General features: G+C 42.5%; 1 protein-coding gene across 1 annotated transcript in view; it reads left to right on the forward strand.

Moving 5' to 3' along the window:
* The first annotated feature begins 325 nt into the window (after positions 1 to 325).
* STAC (SH3 and cysteine rich domain) overlaps positions 326 to 21,757 on the forward strand; it is a 154,094-nt gene continuing 132,662 nt past the window's right edge. The window contains exon 1 of the mRNA XM_045089090.1: positions 326 to 644. Coding sequence (XP_044945025.1) covers positions 534 to 644 — 111 coding nt within the window. The 5' untranslated portion in view covers positions 326 to 533. The remainder of the gene's footprint in view (positions 645 to 21,757) is intronic.

Genomic DNA, 21,757 nt, shown 5'->3' on the forward strand with positions numbered 1-21,757 from the left:
CCCAGCTCTCCCCGCTCTCCGTCACTGAACCCTATAAATAACTTAGCTAAGTCACCGTCTCCCTTGGAGTCGCTGTTCCTTAGGGTGCGGAATGACGGTGGTGTTGCAGGTGGTCCCTCCGGGCTGAATTCTTCCCGGGTTTTGTCTGCCTTCCACTACCCCTCCTGGGGCACCCCCTAGCTCGGGTCGGCGCGCGCGCGAAGCGGGGCTGCAGGACCCCTCAGCCGCGGCCCCCACCCCTCCCCCCACGCCCTGCCTCCCGGCGGCTGCCGCTCAGCCCCGCCCCGCCCCGCCCCGCCCTCCCCCGCGGCCGGCTAGCGCTCCCGCCGGCTGCCAGTCCCGCCAGTGCGCTGGCCGGCGAGGGGCGGCGGGAGTGCGGGACGGGCGTGCGCACAGGCGGAGTCCAGGGAGGGCGCGTGGGCGGCTGGGAGAGGATGGGAATCCCTGGGACCCGCGGCTGAGTTAGCCCGAGCGGCGGGAAGGCCAGCCTCGCTGTTCCACCGGGAGCCCAACACCGTTCCCGCGCCGCCAGGATGATCCCCCCGAGCGGCGCCCGCCAGGACGGCGTGGACGGGCTGCCCAAGGAGGCGCCGAGCGCCGAGCAGCCGCCCTCTCCTGCATCCACGAGCAGCCAGGAATCCAAGGTACCGCGCACACTTGCCCCAAGAAAACATGAACTCACTCCTGCCCTCTCGGTCCGCCTTCGTTTCCCCGGAACCGGCGCCGACGCCGGCGGGAGACATACCCTTAGTACCCTCAGGGCTCCCCGGAGACTAGAATGTCGGGTAGGACTCGCTGTAACGCTGCTGGACCACGTCGTGTGGACCCAGCCTCCTGCCCACGCAGACCCGAGGCTGCGCTGGTTTCTCCCCGCGCCCTGACTGCAAGCTCAGAGACCGCTTTCCTGGGTGCTTGGTGGCTTGGTGGTTCTGTGCTTTCACCCAGCTGGAGCCCCAAAGCACGTGGAGGTGTTCTGCTGCTTCTGAAGGATGAAGTATGATAGCGAGGGATTCGCCTTCAGAAAAGCTAGGGCACTTGTGGCCAGTAGAGGGGTGTTTGTGTCACAGGGGTCCCCGAGACTCTGTTTAATTTAAGGGCTTACCCCTAACTTCTAACTTCGGAAAAGCTAAGCGAAAGGAAAAAGCCGCGTTCGTGGGAAAGTTGAGGTTCCTCTTGTGGAAGTTAATACTTGGAGAACTTACACTTGCTTTTTATGAGTTACACTAACACACATACACAAAGCCAGCCCCGCAGCACTGTGCCACCGTTCCACTTCCTCTGAAACTCTCGTGGGGGCCAGGCACATGTTTGGAAATCTTGGAAGAGGAGCAAGTAAAATGTGGACGTCAGCAGTGACATGTCAAATAGCATCTTAGCCTGGAGTGAAAATCCTAAGATGGAGTTTGTGGTTATATGGATTTCTTTAAGTGCAGGGTTCCTGGTTCTTTATACAGATCTTCTGGTGAATCCCCCAGGCATCTTTGGAATTCTGGGCGGTTCCTGTATAGGAGTGAAGGGAAGGGGTATGCCGGTTTGGAGGGCAGGGCAGATGGGACCAAAACAAGGCCCATCCCTCTCTCCCTTTAGGTACATCCCTAAAAGCCATTGACAAATCTGCAGGATCAAAATCACAGCCAGGTGGCTCTTGGTTTAAGTGCTGCTGGGCACTATACACATCTCAGCCTCTGGAAGTTAGCCACCAAAGAGAGCTTTGCATTATCTTTATCTTTTTTCCCCCTGATAAATGTCTGATCTGGGGCATGTGTGTGTCAACTTTTCTGAAACTCGGTTGGAAATAGGGGCACAAGACCCTCCTTCCAACGTCACTGTGAAGAATAGGTAAAACGACCCATTGCAGTGCAAAGACTCAATCTGTGTTTATCCTTTTCCTTCCTGGGATCAAGGGGCTCCACCCCACTACAGATACCCATTCCAAAGCTGTTTCATAACCTGCACACACATACTTACCACCTCTCTTTTGACTGGAAGTTTCTGGGTGTCTCATGATTGTCTATCATTGAGCATCAGCCACCCAAGGGGTATGGGTTAGGGGCCATTTCAAAGATGGTCTCATAGACTGTAAATGAATGCAGCAAAACTCAAGAGTGAAACCGGTACTAAACTTTTTGAATCAGGCCTGTTGCTCTGCAGTAGGTGTGTTCTGGAAGGGGCTTAGCATTTGCGTACACCACGGCATGGTTTAAACACACTATATGGGTTTGCTATTTATAGATATCCTGATGCAAATTCTTTGGCAGAGCAAAAACTACATATGTAATACCCATAATTATCCACTGATTTCTCTGACTAGGCTTTCAAATTTGTACATGCCAATTTTTCTCCAAGTGGGCTACACACCTGAAGGGCATGTTTATGTTCTGAAATTTGTCATGGCTTTGGTGTTCTTTATCAGTGGGGATGGCTCAGGGGTGACAGGGGATGGGCCATGAACGCCAAGAAATTGAATGCAAAATAGTGTGCCCGAATGTGAATTTTTATGGTGTGGCACTGGTGATGTTCTCAAAGGGGTCCAACCCCCTCAAAAAAAGCTTAGCTGCTGGCATGGAGGAACACGTGGTAATGGAGCTGGAGGGCATGAAACAGGAGCAGAAGAAGGTTCTATTTATTCTTCACTAGGGGTGCCGTATCTGAATGTTCACTGCCATTTTTAGGGATTTTCTGCCCTGAAGATGAGAGCATAGAAAGGAAAGCATGAACAAGGTAATAGTAGTCGTTTCACCTCGCTCTGATCGACAGTCTGTTTATGAACCTTCCACATGGGTTAGGCCTCTCTGGGCATTAAACTTTCGCAAGAAAGATTTTTAAAATTACCTTCTAAAAGACTTTTCTTCTCTGATTATAAGGGTAGCAAAATATTCTTTGTAAAAATTTGAAAAGCCCAGATAAAAATAAAGGAAAAAGAAATAACCCATTGGCTCACAATCCAAGGCAACTACTGATAACATTTTGATCTATATCGTACATCTTTTTTTTAAGATCTATTTTTATATTTACACAGTTGAAAGAACTCTGGTCAGCATCTACTGAATGTGTACTCTATGTCAGGTACAATTTGATTCTTCACAATAACCCAATGAGGGAGATTGCCTGTTTCTTTGATTTTATGAATAAGGATGCAGAAGCTCAGAAAGGTTGGGCGACTTGCCCAAGATCATACAGCTAGTTGAGTGACACAACCAGGGCAGAGTGCTGGGCAGCAGAGCTACGGAGCCCAGCCCCCCACCACATCTATCCGTCATGCTGTGTACTCTTTCACTTGCTCCTCGTTCCCATCATATCCTAACCACATAGCTCCCATGCCACTCAAAGTCATTTACAGCAGTATTTTCGTCTTCTCTTAAGAAATCTTTGAAAACGAGTTGAGCTGCATGTGAAATGATTAAAGACCAATTTTTGTCGAGCTCTCTGGTTTGGTTTTGCTACTCTTCCTCCAAAAACAGACTTATGCAGATAATTAAATGTAATGTCACAGAAATATCTGGAAAAGGAGACCAGAATAAACCCTTTAGAACAGAGAGTCCATTAGAAGTGAAAGAGGATGGTTCCGTGCCCTGAGCCCGTAGCATGTTTCTGGAAGTCCATTTCCTTTTCAGGTTCTTTGGAATGCAACATCATGGCTTAATGGAGTTGGAAACATGAGCCATCATCTGCTCGGAGTATTTTTTAAATCAGGGATAATTTTTGTTGTGTAAATTTATTTTAGTATGGAAAATTTCAACAGTCACGAAAGTAGAGGAAACAGTATAAAGAACTGTCGTGGAACTAATTACCTGCCTTCCCCAGTGACCAATTCTTGGGTGATCTTGTTGCATCTGTTATTTCTGTTACCACCACCATCCCTCCCCAGATACACTGGATCATTTGAAAGCAAATTCCAGGCATCAGTTCATTTCATCCAGAAATATTTCAGGTTGCCTCTCTAAAAGATAAGGGCTTTTTTAGTGAGCATGACTGCAGTTCCCTTATCACATGTACCAGGTGTTTTCATAAAGGGTTAGTGTGTTCTTTGGGGGTCCACAAACAGTCTTTGGAAGATGCATGCACAACCAGAATCCGCTTTCATAATTGTGCAGTTATGCACAGAGGTCCATCACCTGGGGAAAAGATAAACAGCTTGTAGGAGATCAGTCAAGTACCTAGAGCCCTCAAAGTTTGCTGAAATGTCTTCTCTTTTCTCTCTTGAGGAAATCAAAGCCAAGAGAGAGACAACGACTTGCCTAAAATCACCCAGATTGTTAGTGTTGTTTAAGAACACTCTTTTGGGGTGCCTGGGTGGGTCAGTGGGTTAAAGCCTCTGCCTTCTGCTCAGGTCATGGTCCCAGGGTCCTGGAATCGAGCCCCCATAGGCTATCTGCTCAGTGGGGAGCCTGCTTCCTCCTCTCTCTCTCTGCCTGCCTCTCTGCCTCCTTGTGATCTCTGTCTGTCAAATAAATAAATAAAATCTTAAAAAAAAAAAAAAAAGAAGAACACTCTCTTGGACCTTGGATACCCCAGGACAATACAATTTCCTCAGAGCATATGCCTGTGAACCGAAGTAGTAATGTGGTTTATGTGGTTTTCTTTTTCATAAAATTAGTTGAAGTGAAAGAATGTGAAAACCACTGATGAACCTCACCCCTCTATCTTTCCACTAACTGTTCCAGAAAGACCACAACCTCATTTGTTTTTTAAGTATAGAGACTGTTGAATACTAAGAAAAATGTCATGTTTCAGCATCCCTTATTTCAATGAATATCCCTTCTCCTACTGACTTACTGACAGCATAGAACTCTAACTAAGGTCTAATAGGAAGGTTTTGTGTGGCTACCCTTTGACATCACTTATATGACCCAAGATGCTGTGGAGAGATTATAGGTTTCCAGGCCAAACAGAGAAGAATTGAGATCTTTTCTTATTATTTGCCCTATGACTCTGGGCCAGTTGTCTAGCCTCATTGAGTCTCAGATTCCTAATCTCTAGAATGGGGATGCTAATACCCAGTTGACATGGGTTTTTTGTAAAGCCTATAACCTAGTATGTCGTAAGCATATATGGGCATATAACGTTATTTACTTTCCCTTCCTGCTTCACATTAGATGGCTTCTATTCCTAGTCAACCCCACATGTCATCACTGGAATCATTTCAGTAACCCAAACTGATGTTCCAGTAGTATAACTGGATTTGCCTCCTTTTGGACCTTACTTGTGCTGTTGAACATAAGTTTTCGCCTTAGCTGTTTTGCACTCCCAACGAAGATAAGCCATTGACTTACCAGCCTATGGCTTCAATTTTGGAAGAGGGATATAAGCCACCCCATAGCCCATAGGAGCCATGGACCAAGGAGTCCCCTCCTTCGTTCTAACCACAATATGTGAGGGAATAATTTGTAATTAGTCTCTCTTCTTCCCCTTCCTATTTACCATTCAGTCCAAAGGAATAGCTCTGGCAATAGTGACCAGCTGTTGACTTCCATGTTACCAAATAATCTTAAGCATTTCTCAGATGCAGCTGGTTTTACAATAGTAGCTATGTTTTTACTGAGTTGTTGTCATAATTATAAAAATAACAAGTATTCACTGTAGAAAACTGGAAGACAAAAATATAAAGAAGAATTTCTTTATCACACAACAACCTGGAGATAAGGATGGTTACGTTTCTTGCTGTATTTCTTTCATTTACATTTCCTTTATGCATGCACACACACCCTTGAAACAAAATTGGAACAGCGTATATACATAAATGCATGTTGTACTTTTTCTTCCACTTGATGTTATGCAGTTTCCTTATACTCTTAGATAATCAATAACATGAATATTCAAAATGGTATAATATTCTACTTTGTTGTTACACCAGATCTATCCCAGAAGTCCCTTCTGACTGCATATTTAGATTCTTTCTTACTGTTTACATATTTTAAAATATTAAAATTTATGTCTTGCTACATAAACCTTTTATTATATTTCTGACTAGTTTCATGGAAAGTAGAATAGCTGGGTCCAGTTATAAATACTTCTAGGGTCCTTTATTCTCATTGACACAGTGCCCTGAAGAAATATTATACCATCGCTTTTTACTTCTTAGCAAAGTTTGACTGAAATATGACATCATACCAAAAAAGACACACATTTCAAGATTCCAGCTTAATGAATTTTACAGAATATAAACTTTTTATCTGTCTGCAGCCAATGTAAAATCAAGAAATAGGATGTTACCAGCACCCCAGAATCTCCCTCAGACCCATTTCTATTTCTTCCTTCCCAAAGATAAATAATATCCTGACTTCTAACAACATATATTAATCTCAGTTATTTGAACTTTTTGTAAATGGAGCATATACTGTATATTCTTTTATGCCTGGCTTCTTTCACTTAGTATGTTATGAAAGTCATCTATGCCATTGCAAGTAGCACTAGTTTTTCCTTTTTCATTGCTGTATAGCATTCCACTATATGAATAGTTCCCTATTGATCTACTCTTCTGATGATGGACATCTGGATTGTTTCTTGGATTTGGCGGCTATAAGTGGTACTGCTGTGATCATTTTTATGTATATCCTTTGTGGCACATCTTTTGGGTGTATACCTAGGAACAACATTGCTAGGTTGTGGGGCATATGTATAGATACTGTCAGCTTTCCAAAGCAGCTGTACCAATTCATACTCCCACTAATGGTTGTTATGCTGTGTTATGTTATGGTTGTTAAGCTTTTCTATGTTCTATTCATGAAATCTTTGCTTACCCCAAAGACATGAAGGTATTCTTCTATATTATTTCCTAGAAATGCTGTTTTGCCTTTCACACATAGATTTATAATCCATTTAGAATCACTGTTTTGGTATGGTGTGAGGTACGGGTCAAGATTCAGGATTGCACTGCTGCGTTTGCTCTTCTAATAACATATACCACTCAAGAGTGTTTGCTTCTGGGATGCCTGGGTGGCTCAGTCAGTTAAGTGTCTGCCTTCGGCTCAGGTCATGATCCCAATGTCCTGGGGTGGAGTCCCAGGGAGTGCTTAGCAGGGAGTCTGCTTCTTCCTCTCCCTCTACCTGCTTCTGCCCCTGCTTGTGTTCATGCTTTCTCTTTCTCTCTCTATCTCTCTGACAAATAAATAAATAAAAATCTTTAAAAAACACACACACACACACACACACACACACAGAGAAAGAAAGAATGTTTTCTTCTGCAGGTATCCCAGGGCATCACTAGCTGAGAATTTAATTTTATATTACTTTTTCGGTTTGGAGGTTCCCAAGCCAAATTGTGTTTTATAAATTTGAGCCTTAAATCTATGTGAAGGCAGATCTGTAATTCTGATCTGTAAATATGTAGATCTGAATTCTCAGTAAATATGTATATATGTATGTATATATTCTGCTTTATGACTATGTTAAGATTTCTTTATCATGAACCTGCGTTGGTGAGAAATTTGTTTCTAGTTCATTCTTTCTTTCTTTTTCAAGTCTCTATTATATTTAGGCATCAAAATCCAACCACCCTAGTTTTTTTTTTAATTTGTGGTAAAATATACATAATTTATTATTTACCATTTTTACCATTTTTAATTGTACATTTCTGTGACATTAAATACATTCTCATTGTTATGCAACTATCACCATCATCCATCTCCAGAACTTTCGCATCTTCCCAAACTGAAACTCTGTCCCCATTAAAGAGTTATTCCCCATCTCCTTTTGCCTCCAACCCCTGACATCACCATTCTACTTTCTGATTCTCTAAATTTGACTTCTCTAGCTACCTCATCTCAGAAGAATTCCGTGATATTCATCCCTTTGTGATTGGCTTATTTCCCTTAATGTAAATCTTCAAATTTCATTCATGTCTTGGTATGTGTCAGAATTCCCTTCCTTTTGAAAAGCTAAATAATATTCCATTATATAGATATATCACATTTTTGGAGCTAAGAAATTTTGCTATATTTTCAATAGGATAATATTTGATATCATTCATAATTTATTATTTTTTATTTTCTCACTCTCTGAACTTCTTTCCCAGTTACACTAATTCACTTACCATCAAGGGACATTTGGGTTGCTTCCATCTTTTGGCCATTATGAATAGTGCTGTTATGAACTTAGGTATGCAAATGTCGGTTCAATCCCTGCTTTTATTTCTCTCAGGTATATGGCATGAAATATGATTGCTATATTATATGGCAATTCTTTTTTAATTTTTTGAGGAATCATCATATTGCTTTCCCCACTGGCTGCACCATTTTAGATACACATCAACAATAAATAAGGGTTCTAATTTCTTTACATCCTCTCCAACACTTCGTATTTTCTGTTTTTTTGTTTTGTTTTGGTTTTGGTTTTTTGTTTTTATTCAAATGGGTGTTCAGTGGTATCTTATCGTGGTTTTTATTTTGTATTTCCCAAATGATCAGTTGAGCATCATTTCATGTGCTTATTGGCCATTGGTATATCTTCTTTGGAGAGATGTCCGTTCAAGGCCTTTGCCCATTTTTAAACCAGATTGCTTGGGTTTTTTGGTTAAGTTGTAGTTTCATAGTCTTTTAAATCAGAACATTTGAAGGACAAAGATATATGGAATTTTTCTTATTGTTTTAATTACATTTATTTACACAAGGATTATTTTTATGTTTTAAAAATATTTGTCTTTTTTCTTTTGCATATTATCTGATTGTATTATCTGTCCTTGTCCATTTTAATAGAACATTCATCCATTTCCTATTGATTTTTTAAAAACTTCTTTATAAATATTAAAACCATGGTCTTTCATATATGTTGTTAACCTTTGATCTTTCATATCATAACCATGATCTTTCATATATGTTGTTAACCCACACTGAAACTTGCTTTTTTGATTTTATGACATTTTCAGTATGAAGATTTCTTTTGTCATGTTGTTAGGTGTCTCAGATTTATTTAGCTATGGCTTCTTTTTTCCATTTATATTTAGAAAGGTCTTTGCCACCCTGGAAGCAGATAAATAATAGATCTTTAATAAATACTTGTTACTTTTATCACCTTAATCCATCTGGCTTTTTTGGTGTTGTGGTATGGGAGAACTCTAATTTTTCTTCCCAATGATTACTGAGTATTTCTAAAACCATTTATTGAATAATTCATTCTTTTTTCACTGACTTGAAATGTTACACTTATTATGTAATAAATGCTAATATGTACTAGGTTCTCCTTTAGAGTCATCTGTTATATTCTAATGATTTTGCATGTATTACTCTACAGTACTTTGGCATGATTACTATAACCTTTTAATCATTGTAGCTTTTTAATAGATAATTGGTAATACAAGTACCTTCTTGGGAGTTTTATTTATTTAGCTGCACACATTTCTCTTTTTCTACCAAGTTATAAAAATGATATTTTGGAACTCCTTGCATGAAACTTTTAAGATCATCTCAGTGAAATCTTTACTAGTAATGGGGTATCTTATCCAGGAACATAGTATGTATCGTTAGGTATTGACATGCCTTTTATGACCCTCATAAACACTTGAGAGTTTTCCTCAAATCCTTTCTGCCCGATTCTATGTTAGCTATTGTCTGGGTGTTTTATACTCTGGGTTGCACTTATAAACCATCTCTTTTATATTTTCTGATTGCTGAGAGCTGATATACAGGACATTTGTTTTATATTAATTTTATAACCTAAGATCTTTCATATTCCATTTCTTATTCATCAATAAAGAAATACAGTCTTGCTTAGTAGCTCAAAGCATGGGCTCTGGAGTCAAAAATAGCTGTGTTCACATCCACAGTACCACTCTGGGACGCCACTTAATACGCTTCCCTGTCCTTGGGTTTTCCTGAGCTTCACTGTTCTTTCTGTAAAGTGAACATAATAATGCCCTTCTGTAACACTGTCATTAGGATTACATTAATTAGTGGATGCTAAGTGCTTAACACAGTGCCTGGCACATAATAAGTAAATGTGAGCTATCATTACCAGATTATCATAATATCTGCAATAATAATTTCACCTCTCTAAATATAATTCTCATTTTGGGAGGTAGTAGATTAGGGTACGTTTGGAACAGGGGCTTGCTTACTGCACTCCCAAAATACGGTAAATGTTAGTGGAGGTATTGAGCTAACGACTGGCTTACTTTAAATGCCACACTGTTTTGCCGTAACTGTATGCCTTCTGTAAGTGTGCATTGTACAGTGTTGGATGCTAAGGAGTGGCCTTAGCGCTCTTGTTTATCAACCCATTGTGGAAGCCACTGCAAATTTATACACTCAGCCTGAGAAACATAAGGTGGTGCCTTGCAAAGGAGGTCCTTAAGACCTCCTTCTCTACAAATTCCAGACTTCCCACTCATGTTCACAATTAAACTGAGACAGTCTTTCTTGTGTTAAGATGGGTAATGTTCTTAGCTTACTGAAAATTTCCATCAGGAATGGATGTGGAATGGTTTCAAATGACTTTGGCAAGTATCAAGGTAATCGTGTGATTTCTTTTCTTTTTTATTTATTTTTTGTCCTTTGGCCTCTTTATGTGATGGATTATATTTATAGATAGCCTAATATTAAACCCTTCTTACATTCCTGGAAAAGGTCCTACTTGGCCATGAGGATTTTCTTTTAATAAACTGCTAGGATTTGATTGCCAATACTTTATTATATTTTACATGTATATACATAAGGGAGATTATTCTGTAATAGTTACTTTGTGTTCTTGGTCAGATTTTATTTTTAAGGATATGCCAAGTTTTAAAAAAACAATTTGGAAAGATTTCTATAGAAGCTTTCATTTGTTTTGTTTTTGTTTTTTCCATGGAGCAATTTGTAGAACCCAGATCCCCTCTTTTAATGTTTGGTGTGGGGGAACCTCCAATAATATCTAGACCTAACACCTATTTCAAAATACATTTTGAGAACATTTCTTTGATTTTATTATTCTATTCTTTTTTTAACAAATTGGCATGATTCAGATTTGTTAATTTGTATTTTTCCATAAAATTATTCATTTCCTTTAAATCTTACTAAAATTTATAATAACATGGGTTATTATAAAACAGCTCCAGACCTTCCTTCAGTCTCTTCCCATTCTCACTTTCTCTAGTGGGGTCCCATGTGTGCACACCCCGTTTTGTAGTTCTCTGTATTTGTATAGCATTAGTCCCTTACATCTGGGAATCAGAAGAGTTAAACACCAGTGCTCTCCCCCTTAAATCTCTCACTCCATTGATTCCCTTCCTACTGCTGGAACAATTCCTCTCTGGTCCTTTGAGCTATCACTTTCTCCTCCAGTGGCCACTCAAATGTTGGTCTTCTCCAGCCTCCTTGTGTCAGGCCTCAGCTCTTCTCACTCTCCATAATCTCTCTACATCTCTACTGGGACATGTTACCTATTTTAATTTCACCCACCAGCCTATAACTTCTGAATCTGAATCCAACACAACTCTGAGCTCTAGACTGATCTATCCAGCTGCTTTTTGGACCACCTGACTTGAGGTTATCCATGCCTTTTAAATTCAGCCTATTCTCAACCAAACCCATCATGCTTGCTCAACTCAAGTGCCAATCCAGGTCTTCATGTGTTCTCATCCATTGGTGAGCAAAATCCCTCAAGTCAACTAAGCCAGAAAACCAGAAGTTATCCTTGATGACCCCCAGGGGGCCAGAGCAGAGAGGTAGCTTGGCAGCAGGTGGATGAGGGACAAAATGTCTGTCAGCCCCCAGAGGGTGCTTCACTGATCTGAAAATGCAACTTGCCCATGATGGCTTTTGGTAATAGCCTCATAGCTGATGTTCCAGTTTGATGTTTTCCTCACGTCTGACAGCAGCTGTGACCACAGCATAGACGACTGAGTTCAGACACAAAAGAAGGGGGCAAGAGGAGGGATCCAGAACACCCTGGGCTCCCAGGAATGCCACCATTTTTGCCCTCAAAACCAACATGAGGGAAAGTAGCAAAAAGAGATACTAGAAATCCATGTGCCCCTGGAAGGGCCTCCCCTCCATCTCCAACACTCTCAGTTTTATCAGAACAGGGCAACATGGAGAACTTGGAAAAGAATCCCAGCAACCCCTTTCCCCAGTAATGTTGGTCACCAAAAGAAGCACAAGATGGCGGAACCCTGTCCTCTCACAGCGCACCCTCCACACAAGTCTGCACATCTGCTAATCCAGCCTGTCTACCACCCTCCCCAGGGTCAGCATTCCCATTTCTACCTTCTGCAGCTCACTCTTCAGCAAAATCTCAGGCAGTGGCTCTTGTCTTCTTCCCTGGGCCTGATAGTTGGGGAGGCACCTTCAGTACTGCTTCCAGACTCTGTCTCTCCTCCTCTGAAACTCAGTTTTAAAACCCATGTGCTCAGGCTCCTCCTCCCACCACCAGCATCCCCAGTCAGCTGCCAACCCCAGTGGGTCTCTCTGTTCCCCACCATGACAGAGCCATGCCCTCTCTCGCTCATTCCAACATCACTCCTACTCTGATTGTTGGTGACATTCATACACTGCAGATGACTCTGCTAAATACCCTGGCTTCTGTAGCCCTTAAGCTTTTCTCCTCCTAAGGTCTTGTCTTCCATTTTCTTGCACATCACCACCCACTTCCATGATCCTTCCCAGGACTTTGTCTGAGTAGTGGTTGTATCATCTCTAGAATCTCCCTTGCAAGCTTCCCATTCTGGGACCATCATCTGGCATCTTTCCATCTGATTCTTTCTGACACCTCTACTCCAAGAATATTTCAACTGCACCCGAATATAAAATCCATTAACTGGGGAGCATACCACCTTTCCTTGTCCCCCCACCCACATTAGGTTCTCAAATTCCTTTTTGTCATGATTGTATTTCCTCCCTTGCAAACACCTCAAACTCCCTTGCCCTTCTGTGCCTTTTTTCAGAATCACCTAGAGAAACTTTAGCTCTGCCTAAAGGCAGTTTCCCATCTACTCCATACCCACACTTCTGGAGAAAGTAGAGAAGACAGATAATAAACAAGGTGAAAACATGTATATATTTCAGGCAGTGATAAAGCCACTTAGAGGAGAACAGTGTGGAAGCAGGGAGCATAAGGAGCTATTTTACTTCTATGATCAAGGAAGGATTCTATGAAAAAGTGACTTGAGTCAGAGACTGGAATGGAGTGAGGGTATGAACTGTCATTTCAAGTTCGAAGATAAGAAGGGAGTCGGGGGAATATCTGGGCAAAGCCCCAAAGTGGAAATAAGTTTGCATTGCTGAGGAGCAACAAGAAGTATTCAGTGCTTGTTGAGTCCAGAAAGTGAGACTCACCTCTGAAGAGTCCAAGCACTAGAACTATGCCATCCAGCCATTAACCATGTGTGTCTACTTAAGTTTATATTTATATTAAAATTTAAAGTTTAGTTTCTTGGTTATACTAGCCACATTTCAAGTACTTATAATCATCTGTGGCTAGTGGTTACTACATTAAACACCATAGACCATTATTCTCATTGTAGAACATTCTTAGACAGCACCAGCTAAACCCTATGGACTTTCCATGGCGGTGCTAAGGAATCTGGATTTTGCTCTAAGTCTGAGAGGCCACCACTTAAGAAAGTCCAGGAGGAAATGGATCTGGACAGTACATGGTTTACACTTTACCAAGATTTCTATGGCTACTCCCTATAGTAGAACTACAGCATATCAATAATTGATGTAAGGAGGCCAGTTAGAAAGCTGTGGTGGTCCAGATTAGGGAGAACAGTGTGTTAGACCAGGTATTAGTTAGTGAAATAGTTAAGGAGTGATGAGTTTCAGGATATATTTTGAGAGTAGAATCCATGAGATTTGCTATGAATACAGCACAAGGTATGAGGGAGAAAGAAGAACCAGTGGTGCTTCCTAAAAAGTGAGAAGGGAGGAGCACAACATTTTATGATCCGCGAAGCCCTGTGCAAACATGACTGGGTAGTAGTCACAGTAAACTTCAAAAATATGGGGCATGAATTTAATCTTGTGGATGACCTTTCAAAGATGGAGGCAATATGATTGGCTTGACTGATTCTGCATACAAGGATGTTGATGGGGTCAGATTTACATCTTAGAAGCAGGGCAGAGGGAATCAGATTTGAAGAGTGAAGATGAGAGGTGCCATTAATGTTGCCTCAGTAAAGTGAAAGATGGATTGGCATGGAGAGAACCTAAACCAGGGAGATGGGCAATCTAGGCCTGAGAAAATGCAGACGAGAAATAGGAAAAGAGGAAAGAGCAAGAATGGGAGGACTTTCAAAGTCAAGGGAAAGTGCCTGGTTGCTCCAGAGAGAGCTGTCCTCACAGACTTGCACGGGGTTGGAGGCTGGGTTCACCCAGGAGGACCCTTACACAGTCAGAGACTCAACAGTCAGAACAAATAGCCAGAATAATTGAGTAGCAGTTCCACAATCAGAGCCAGAAACATGGAGATGGGGAGCATCCCAAAGTGTGGGATTAGCAGGCAAGAGAGCATAGAGCTGATGCTAACAGTGAAGAAAATCAGACACAGGATGGAATGAGGTCCAGAGTCATTGAGAATCAAGATTGTGAACCTCACTGCTTCACTGAAGCTCCACTCTGGTGCCTGGGCCATGGAGGGTATCAGACAACCATCAGTTGTGAAGTTGGGTGTTAGTCACCGTGATCTACATTCATATTTCATCATATGACAAGACGATCACCACAGTATACAATGGAATATGACTCAACCATCAGAAAGGATGAATACCCACCATTTGCATCGACGTGGATGGAACTGGAGGAGATTATGCTGAGTGAAACAAGTCAAGCAGAAAAAGACAATTATCATATGGTTTCATTCATATGCAGAATATAAGGAACAGCATGGAGGACCACAGGGGAAGGGAGGGAAAACTGAAGGGGGGGGAATTAGAGGAGGAGAGGAACCATGAGAGACTGTCGACTCCGGGAAACAATCTGAGGGTTTCAGAGGGGAGGGGAGGGGGTTGGGTGAGCCCGGTGATGGGTATTGAGGAGGTTACGTGTTGTAATGAGCACTGGGTACTATCCAGAAATAATGAATCATGAAACACTACATCAAAAACTAATGATGTACTAAATGGTGACTAACATAACATTAAAAAAAAAAAAAATGAATACCACAAGGGCCAGAGTCATCCAACAAGAAAATACTTTGATTTTTTACTTCCATAAGCATGGGCCATCTTGATATAAAACTAAAAGCCAGGTGAGGGGCAAGGAGATAGACCTTGTATTCGAGAAATTTCCTTCAGTCAGGGAGTCTTTCTGGTAAATAATCGTTATTATCTCTGGAATAGAAAAATCTCCCTGATTATAGTTTCAGCAGAAGCCTATTTCTACCCTTCCCCATTAATCTTACCTCTAAAAGCTCAGTGGACGTCTCCACCCTGAAGTTGAATAAGATTAACAAGATTTTTCGACTGGTTTCTTCATCATCTATTTAGAAGATATGAAACCAAAGTTTCTTCAAGTGGGGTACAGGTGACATAGATATATGTACAGAAACCAATTATAAATTATATCTCTGCTAATTGAATGAAATTTGAGATGAAGTTTCTTGGAAAAAGAACACCAAAAAATCATATGATACACATGCAATCTTTTAAATTCTATTTCCTATTGAAAAAGGCTAGGGATGACTTTCTGATAACATTACTACTGTTATGCAAAGTTAGTTACTACTTTTTGTTCCAGAAACATTTTCTTGGAGCTCAATATTTTGGGAGAATTGTGTTCCTTCCATCTCAAAGCAGCACCAGGAAATCTTAACCAGGCATGGACGCTCAGGAAAAGAGTCATTCTGGAGAGTCAAGCCTTCCTTATAAGAGAGAACATGTCCTCTGATGTGCCAAGCATTTCCCAGTTGAGAATTTTGCTTGCAAATCTTTCCGTAATCTGGTTCACATTTCCCTGCCTTCACAAGGAGAATATGACACATGAAATTTCATTCACATAGAACAGAGCTGCAAATGCTTTGTAAATTTCAAAGCAATTATATTGTTTTTGCAATTTACTTTGCCTAATTACTCAGGATTACCATTTTAAACAGCAGCTATTGAACTTTATGCAGATAGCAGAGGTTTTTTTCCTTGTACCAACAACTCCACACTGCTGTGCTCTCCTGGATCTTGTGTCTAATTCTAACATTTTTCTAACTCTTCCTTCCACAAGACCATTTCTCTCTGCAGACTACTTTGAGGCTTTTAACGTGCTTCTTCTAATTTGCTTTTGTATTAGAAGCTAAATCATCAAACTAGTTGGAATCACATTTTCCTTAGAATGGAAACTGAACCTAATGGACTACCAGGGAAGTAAATAAAGGGTTTTTAATTTTTAGGGTTTTTTGTTTTTGTTTTGTTTTTGCTTTTTACTTAGTGATTGGTCTGGAAGTTCATCAGGCTTTGCTTACATATCCAGGTTCTTGGCTACACTTTCTCTAAGTCAGTTGCCGAATTTCTAATATGTTTGCTCTTTCTGAATCCTTGTTCAAAGGGCAAACTGGTATCCATTTGTTTCATCAACACATTTTTACTGGATACTTTGTATGTTGGTCAATTTCTCTGTGATTGTCCTTGGTGGACCCGATATTCCAGTTAAAACATTTGGAAAGAAAATTCCTAAATATAAGGTTTCATTATTGTCAATTTCTTTGGAATGGATTTTTTCTAACTTCTATATTAGAATGTATCCCTTCTATTCAGCTATATAGCCTATAAGTGACATGATCAAGATAAATATTCCATGAATAAGTTACATGAGGCAAAAGCAAAAGAGTAAAAGAAAAAACATCCAGCTTGCAAAATTTAAACATGCAGTTATGGTTCTTCTGATGAATATAAGGAGGAACACAATATAAATTCAGGAGGTTTCATGTCAGATCATGACTCAACCCACTAGAGCCCCTCAAACCATTGACTGTGCGGATTCTTGCTGTGAATGATCTTTTTTCCAGAAGGAATAACTTCAGTCTAGTTCTAGAATTTCATGGCTTTTATGAACTTGTTTGAGAAAGCAGTGCGCACTATTTCATATGTGACTGACTTGTTCGTCAAAGTTCTTTGGCAAAGTTGGCAAAGTTCTTTTCATAGACTGCTGATAGGATGACTTCGGCAGAGAGAAGGAAAAAAAAAAAGCCTAATTTCATAAATCATAGGGTCAAAGATGGCAGACATTGTAAACTTATAAGTCAGGAACCAAGAACAAAATGCCAGGACCTCCAGCTTCATGGCAGGATAATTCCTTTTTTTTTTTTTTTTTTTAAGATTTTTATTTATTTATTTGACAGACAGATCACAAGTAGGCAGAGATGGAGGCAGAGAGAGAGGAGGAAGCAGGCTCCCCACTGAGCGGAGAGCCCGATGCGGGGCTCGATGCCAGGACCCTGGGATCATGACCTGAGCCAAAGGCTGAGGCTTTAACCCACTGAGCCACCCAGGCGCCCCAGGACAATTCCTTATTCTTAATTGGACCTTCACTTGTAAGTCTGGCGACAACCCATTTGGACAGCAACACAGGGAGCCTAAATCTCTTTAGAGTCTTAAAGCCCGTGCATCTGCCTCCCAGGCTCTGGGAAGCAGCTGTGAGACGGACAGAGGTCCATTAGAAGACATGGCTTTCTCTTCCCAATGGTAAGACTCACCATCTTGGACCAGCTCAGAGGAAGCCTGCTTCCAGCTCATAAAGTTGCTATAGCTGCTGAAGTTACCAAGTTTCTTTTTCCTTATTCCCTTAACTTTTACCATAATTTGGGGTCTCCAAAAGATCCATGAGGTTCAGAAGCGTAATTTATTGTTTTTATTTCTTTTTTAGGGGGGTGACACAGAGGGAGAGGGAGAGAGAGAATCTGAAGCAGGCTCCACGCCCGGGACGCCTGGGTGGCTCAGTTGGTTAAGCAGGCTCCACGCCCAAGGCAAAGCCCAATACAGGGCTCCATGTCATGCCCCTGAGATCACAACCTGAGCTGAAATCAAGAGACGATTGCTCAACTGATGGAGCCCCCCAGAAGCATGTTATTTATTGAGGCACGCTCTCAGGAAAAACCTACAAGGAGAAAGGAAACAGGAAAGGGCAGAAGACAGAGCTGAAGAAGAATGTAGCCTAAAGTGAAGTCTTCCCTGACCCACAGTGGGGCTCTCAAACACAAGAGCTGTCCCTGCCTTTACAGCAATAGGACAGGACTGTTTTACTCAGTATCAGTCAGTCTTTGGCCCAAAGTGGAGGTGGGGGGTGGGTGTGGGTGCTTGCATAGTCTCCCAGGGGAGACAGTTCCCATTAGCTGAGGCCAATTCTCAAAAGAGAAGAGCCCTCTGCAAACTAAAGCAGCTGTGAGATGGGTGCAGCGGCCCCAGCAGAAAGGACCTGGGTGGGGTACCAATGGCACCTGCCAGCTCAGCTCTCTACCTGTACAATTTCAGCCAGGGCAGTCATTTCCCTCTTTCATGCTTCATATAATTAGGAATTTTGCTAACATTTTTGCTCAAAAAAGAGTGCTGAATTTGAAAGAAGTCTGATAGACACCCAGTGGAAGCCTATGAGAGATGTTGGCTATGGGAACTGGTTGCTCACTCCCTAACGCAATACGCATCCTGTAGCAGGAGAGTAAGCCAGGGATCTCAGCAGGGATGTGCCCTGATGGAGTCTTGCATCCCGTGCCCCAGGAAGAAACAACATTTTAAGGTGAAGTATGCCATTTATTGATATTCCAGTTGGCCAATTTGAAGTGCAGAAATGGCTAGAGGACAGGTGGCCCAGGTGCCTTTCTTCTCCGAGACCACATTGGTGATCTTATCCTCTAATATGGGCATCCGTTAGCCTTGGGATAAAGACCTCTTGAGAAACTGGCCAATATGGGGTAACCAATTTAAGACTCTGGGAAAGATTTTCATGAAGTTGATTCACACATTGGCAGGTTTGTAGACAAGTTCTTCCAACTGACTTTGGAGTCATGGATGAACTGAAGTCCTACCCAGAATCAGTGCCTGGACAGTCCGCCTGGATGGTGTCTCTAGGTATAGTGGGTTTGAGCAGCCACTGTCAGTTCGCTGCCCCACACAGCCCCACACAACATAGAAGCACTCATTCTCAAGTGCTTTGGGCAGGACTGTTTGGGGAGAGGGATAAAGGGAAAGGAGGGGCTTGTTGTGCTTTAAGAGGGGTGTGAGATAATGCTCAGGTCTATGGGTGTAAGGCAACACAGTAACTGTGACTGCCCATTGGAAGCTCTCAAGCTCCAGACCCAGAACCAGACACTGTCTGTTCATCATCTCCTCCCTGCAAGGTAGGCGATTTCCCAATCTGATGGATGATAAGTCGCTGGTGTCAAATTTGGGTCATCTGACTCCGTACCTGGGCTACCATGTTCCAGATTCAGATAGAAAATAGAGAGGTAAATAGATACAGAAATAGGAGTATATAAATAGATATTTATCTATTATAATAGCTGTTCATCTGCTGTGAAATGACCATTTGCCCATGTGTTATATAACTATTTGAGAATGTTACTGGGTGACTTTGAACCCCAGACCATAGAAAATATAATGTGGAAAGAGCATCCAAGATCATCACAGAAAAATCTGATGATTTTAGGGTTGGGGAGACTGAGGCCCAGAGTGGTTGAATTCTTCTCTCACTTCCACAACAGTCACTACAGCCCAAAGCCACAGAACAGGCCATCTAGGCATTCACATTGGGTTAGGAAGCCTTATGAATACCTCCAAAGAACACCAGAGAGCAGTGAGTTACAAACATCATGTGCACCAGAGTGACCTGAGGAAGGGGGCTATGAAAAAACAGAATACTAGATCCTATGCCCAGAATTTCTGGTTTGGTGGGTCTGGGATAAGGCTTAAGATTTTGCAGTTCAAACGCATGACACTGTGAGCACAGAGATACTCTGAGAACTAGTTCCACTGATGTAACTAGCTACTCCGCATGCTTGTGTACTGTGCTCTACAGACATCACCCTGGCTGTAATTATACAGAGTTGTTCTCTTGACTCAAGATGGGCTGCCTGTATGCAGGGTCTCCAGCCATAGCCTCTCTCAACCCACAGAGAGCCAGAATTCATTCCGCTGGCAGGAGGGAAGCCCCAGGATCATGCTGGGTTGACCCAGCCTCTCCCGACCTCCCATACTCACTGCCTCCCTCCCCAACTGTGGACTTGGATAAAGAAGGCAGAGGGGGTTAGCTGCATAGGACTGAATTTAACCTGAAACCTCCAAACGGGTGCGTTCCTTTTGAAACAAGCAGGGAATCAAGCCTCTAAGGTTTCTATCCCTCCATTTTGGAGTCATATTAGCATGTGAAAAACAGTCTCCCTCCCTTCTGGAAATAGAGGAACAGATGGCCCACTGAAGGTTCGTGAAGGAGGCAGGGGAACCTCCCAGCTATGTGTTTCCTTGGCAGGGATTTCGCATCCAAGTCCACGCACAGCATGAGCCTGCTTCCCAGCATACTCATAGAGGGGGTGTGTGTGTGTGTTTTCTTTTATGCTCAAAAAATACTTTTAAAGTCATAAACAAAAAGGTAGTAAGGTGTATCACTTCAGAATCTGACAGAGAGTGGTACCTTAAGAACCCGGACAGAAAAGAGCACGTGTGTCGGACCGGAGCTAGAGTCCAAGCTGCTGCAGGGAACCCAAGGCAGCCTGCAGGGACTGCTTCAGGGACGTGAATAGAAAGGGAGCTGGGCGAGGGGCAGCCACAGCCAGGTGCAGGACTCCAGACCTGCTGCCTCTAGGCACCTGAGCACCTGCTCCCTCTGTCCGCCAGGAGGGCAGCAGGACGGATTCTTCCGTGCATCGTATCACAGCGAGCAAAGCCAGCCACATAACTTGTGGGGTCTAGCGCAAAAATGAAAGCAGGAGCTGCTTGTTCAGACATTATGAAGAATTTTAAGACAGCAACAGGAGAGTACGAAACCCTCCTAAGTGCAGACCCTGCACGACCACACACTGGCCCTGCAGCAGAAGCTTGGCGGGGTCAAGGGAGGAGCACAGACTTTTTTCCCTAGGACTTGCTGTGCAAGGCCATACATGCATAGCCTTTCATTTGTCCTCATTTTACAGATGAGGGAACTGCAGATGCCCAGGCTTGGGAAAGGGAACCGGCTGGTCTGGAGGCGTGTGGCTGCTCCAGGCCTCCCCTAAAATTCATCCCCAGTTCTGGCACTAAGTCCCAGTTGGCTGGCTGGTTTGTTGGCTTTTGCTTTTGCCACACCCACTTTCTTAAAGCAGTAATGGGTTGTAGGGGAAGCTCTTACATCTGTTTTCAAATGTTATTCCCCACAAAGCCAAAGTAAACATTTCGTATCGTTTTTCTTAATGAATAAACTGATGAGCGAATTGTACAGATCCAGGTTTAATTAAAAACGACAGCGACAGCAATAATAATAGTGGGAACACAGGAAAAGAAGAGAAAGGAACGGAAGAGAGAAACAGAGGGGGAAAGAGTGAGTAAGAAAAGGGGAGAGAGGGCCAGAAGGAGGAAGCTGGCATGTACCCACCTTCCACGATTTGCCATTCCCCATGCCTTGTTTCATTGAATCCTCACAACAACCACCCCAAACAGACCTTGTTTCAATGCCACCTTCCAGATGAGACCCTTACAGCAGTTGGTCAACTTGCCTGAGCTCTCGGCCCCCCTCCACTACCCCCGCAGTCCACGTGAAGCTAATGGCCCACGGGCCATGTGTCCTATGTCTGTGAGTCTCACGGTGCATGACTAGTGGCCTGTCTGCACTTGCCCTCCAGCAATGTGCAGCAAAGTCACATTCATGCAAACAATAATGGCAGGTACCGTTCGCTG

Source organism: Mustela putorius, unplaced genomic scaffold (assembly GCF_011764305.1).
Source record: "Mustela putorius furo isolate JIRA1106 unplaced genomic scaffold, ASM1176430v1.1 tig00003834_pilon_pilon_pilon, whole genome shotgun sequence".
In the NCBI taxonomy this organism is placed as follows: domain Eukaryota; kingdom Metazoa; phylum Chordata; class Mammalia; order Carnivora; family Mustelidae; genus Mustela; species Mustela putorius.